Source organism: Pygoscelis adeliae, unplaced genomic scaffold, assembly GCF_000699105.1.
Source record: "Pygoscelis adeliae isolate BGI_AS28 unplaced genomic scaffold, ASM69910v1 Scaffold111, whole genome shotgun sequence".
NCBI classification, from domain to species: Eukaryota; Metazoa; Chordata; class Aves; order Sphenisciformes; family Spheniscidae; genus Pygoscelis; species Pygoscelis adeliae.
The window spans coordinates 772,465-774,325 of record NW_008824542.1 but is presented as its reverse complement, the minus strand read 5'-3'; the positions used below and the strand labels follow the sequence as shown (position 1 = coordinate 774,325).

General features: G+C 43.0%; 1 protein-coding gene across 1 annotated transcript in view; it reads left to right on the top strand.

Moving 5' to 3' along the window:
- Positions 1-93: 93 nt before the first annotated feature.
- Positions 94-1,861, top strand: part of NOV (nephroblastoma overexpressed) — a 5,505-nt gene continuing 3,737 nt past the window's right edge. Inside the window, exon 1 of the mRNA XM_009321673.1 lies at positions 94-348. Coding sequence (XP_009319948.1) covers positions 129-348 — 220 coding nt within the window. The 5' untranslated portion in view covers positions 94-128. The remainder of the gene's footprint in view (positions 349-1,861) is intronic.

Sequence of the window (1,861 nt, the reverse complement as noted above, 5' to 3'; positions counted from 1 at the left end):
GGACTGGGAGGGACGCCCGCCGCAGTGTTGTGGGAGGCACGGGGAGGGGGCCGAGGGCCCTCTGTCTGCGTGAAATACATTCACTTTTCTCACTAGTGCTGGAGGGGGACAACTGCGTGTTCGATGGGATGATTTACCGCAACGGGGAGACGTTCCAGCCCAGCTGCAAGTACCAGTGCACCTGCCGAGACGGACAGATCGGCTGTCTGCCCCGCTGTAACCTGGACCTGCTGCTCCCCGGCCCCGACTGTCCTTTCCCCAGAAAAATCGAAGTCCCTGGAGAGTGCTGTGAGAAGTGGATCTGTGACCCTAAAGATGAAGTGATTTTGGGAGGTTTTGCTATGGCTGGTGAGGAAACTAAAACTATCGCAGTCATTGTGAGGAGGAGGTGATATCATACTGGAAATATCCATGGGGTTGTCAAATCTAAGACGCATTGCGCGGTCATTTTTTTCTGATCTTTTTGCTCATCTAGAGTCGCTAGGAAGTATACCAGTGGTTATGAATAAAGGCAGAGCTCGATAGGTAAAAGAAAAGATATTCGGAGGATGAATGTGCGAGGCAGTTTTAAAAGGTAGTTAACTTGAGTTAGTTCCCAATTCTGAAAATGCTGTTTGTCTGGTACAGGGTAGTTCTGTGAGTGGAATAAAACAGGGGCAAGCTCATAATCCTCCAAACATTCCCCCCCAAATCAAAGCTGCGGTCTTGCTAGTTGGTCTGCAAGAATATGTTACATCATAAATACTATTCTAACAGCTTAGTCTACAAGAGACTTCTTTTTCCCCCTGAATTCCCCAGCTATTACAAGTGGTCAGCATGGTAGCTAAAATGCCAACAAATTCCTGCCTGTCTGTGCTAGAGCTCTCATCATTATTGTTGGCATTAAAAGCATTACAAAGTACTTGGAGAAGTAGTGGTTATAAACACAGTGAGCGGATCTGAAAAAAACCATCTCATTCCAAAACGCAAAACTCATAAAGTGATTTTGTAAATGAAAAAAGCTACATAATATTTTCCCCCTGTTTTCTTACTGAATTTTTCTCCATCCCCTTTAAATTAGACTATTAGTTCAACATGAACTAGCTTATTATAAGCTACTTCTACTGAGAGTTGAGGGCACTGCATTCTCTTCCAGTCACTGCTCTTTGTGATCTTAAGCAGTTAGTTATGCTGAAACTCAGCTAATCCATTTGAAAAACAAGCAAGGAAGGATCCAGGAAGAAAAGCTCTAATAACTTTTCAGAGTGCTATGAAGCGTCAGTTGTAAGGCACATAAGGTATAAACTAAAAGCTTGCCACCTTTCTACTATCTTTCCTTTTCTTTGATTTGTCTGACAGTAACAGGCTAATCCATAAAATGCCTACAGATGGATTATCTGCATTCTTTCTAGCAATGGCCATCCCTCTTGGGAGGCCACCTTTTTTGGAGCTTTACCATGCAAAAGGCAAAAATGCTGTTGTAGAGGAGCTTAACAGCAGCACCTGTGACTGAAGGCTCAGTCGTGTTGCCTCATTCTGTTTACTCCTGTGATAACCGCTGAACCAAACTGTACAGTTAGCAATATTTGCATAATACAGCTTAACATTGCCATGAGGGCAGGATGATGATCAGAGTTGGCGATGCCTTTGAGTAGCTGTGATAACTCCTGGAAATTACTTCTTTCCTCCCTCCCCACTATCACCCTGGCTATAATCTGTCAATAATTGATAAGATTGGGTGACTTTATGACTCTCAGAGTAAAGGACTTTGCTTCCATGCTGTCTATTAGCTTAGATAAATCATTCAGCCTCTCTCAAATCATACCTAATATAAATATTGTAATGAAGTAGCTTTAGAACAGATTTGTGATGTATTTCAGTG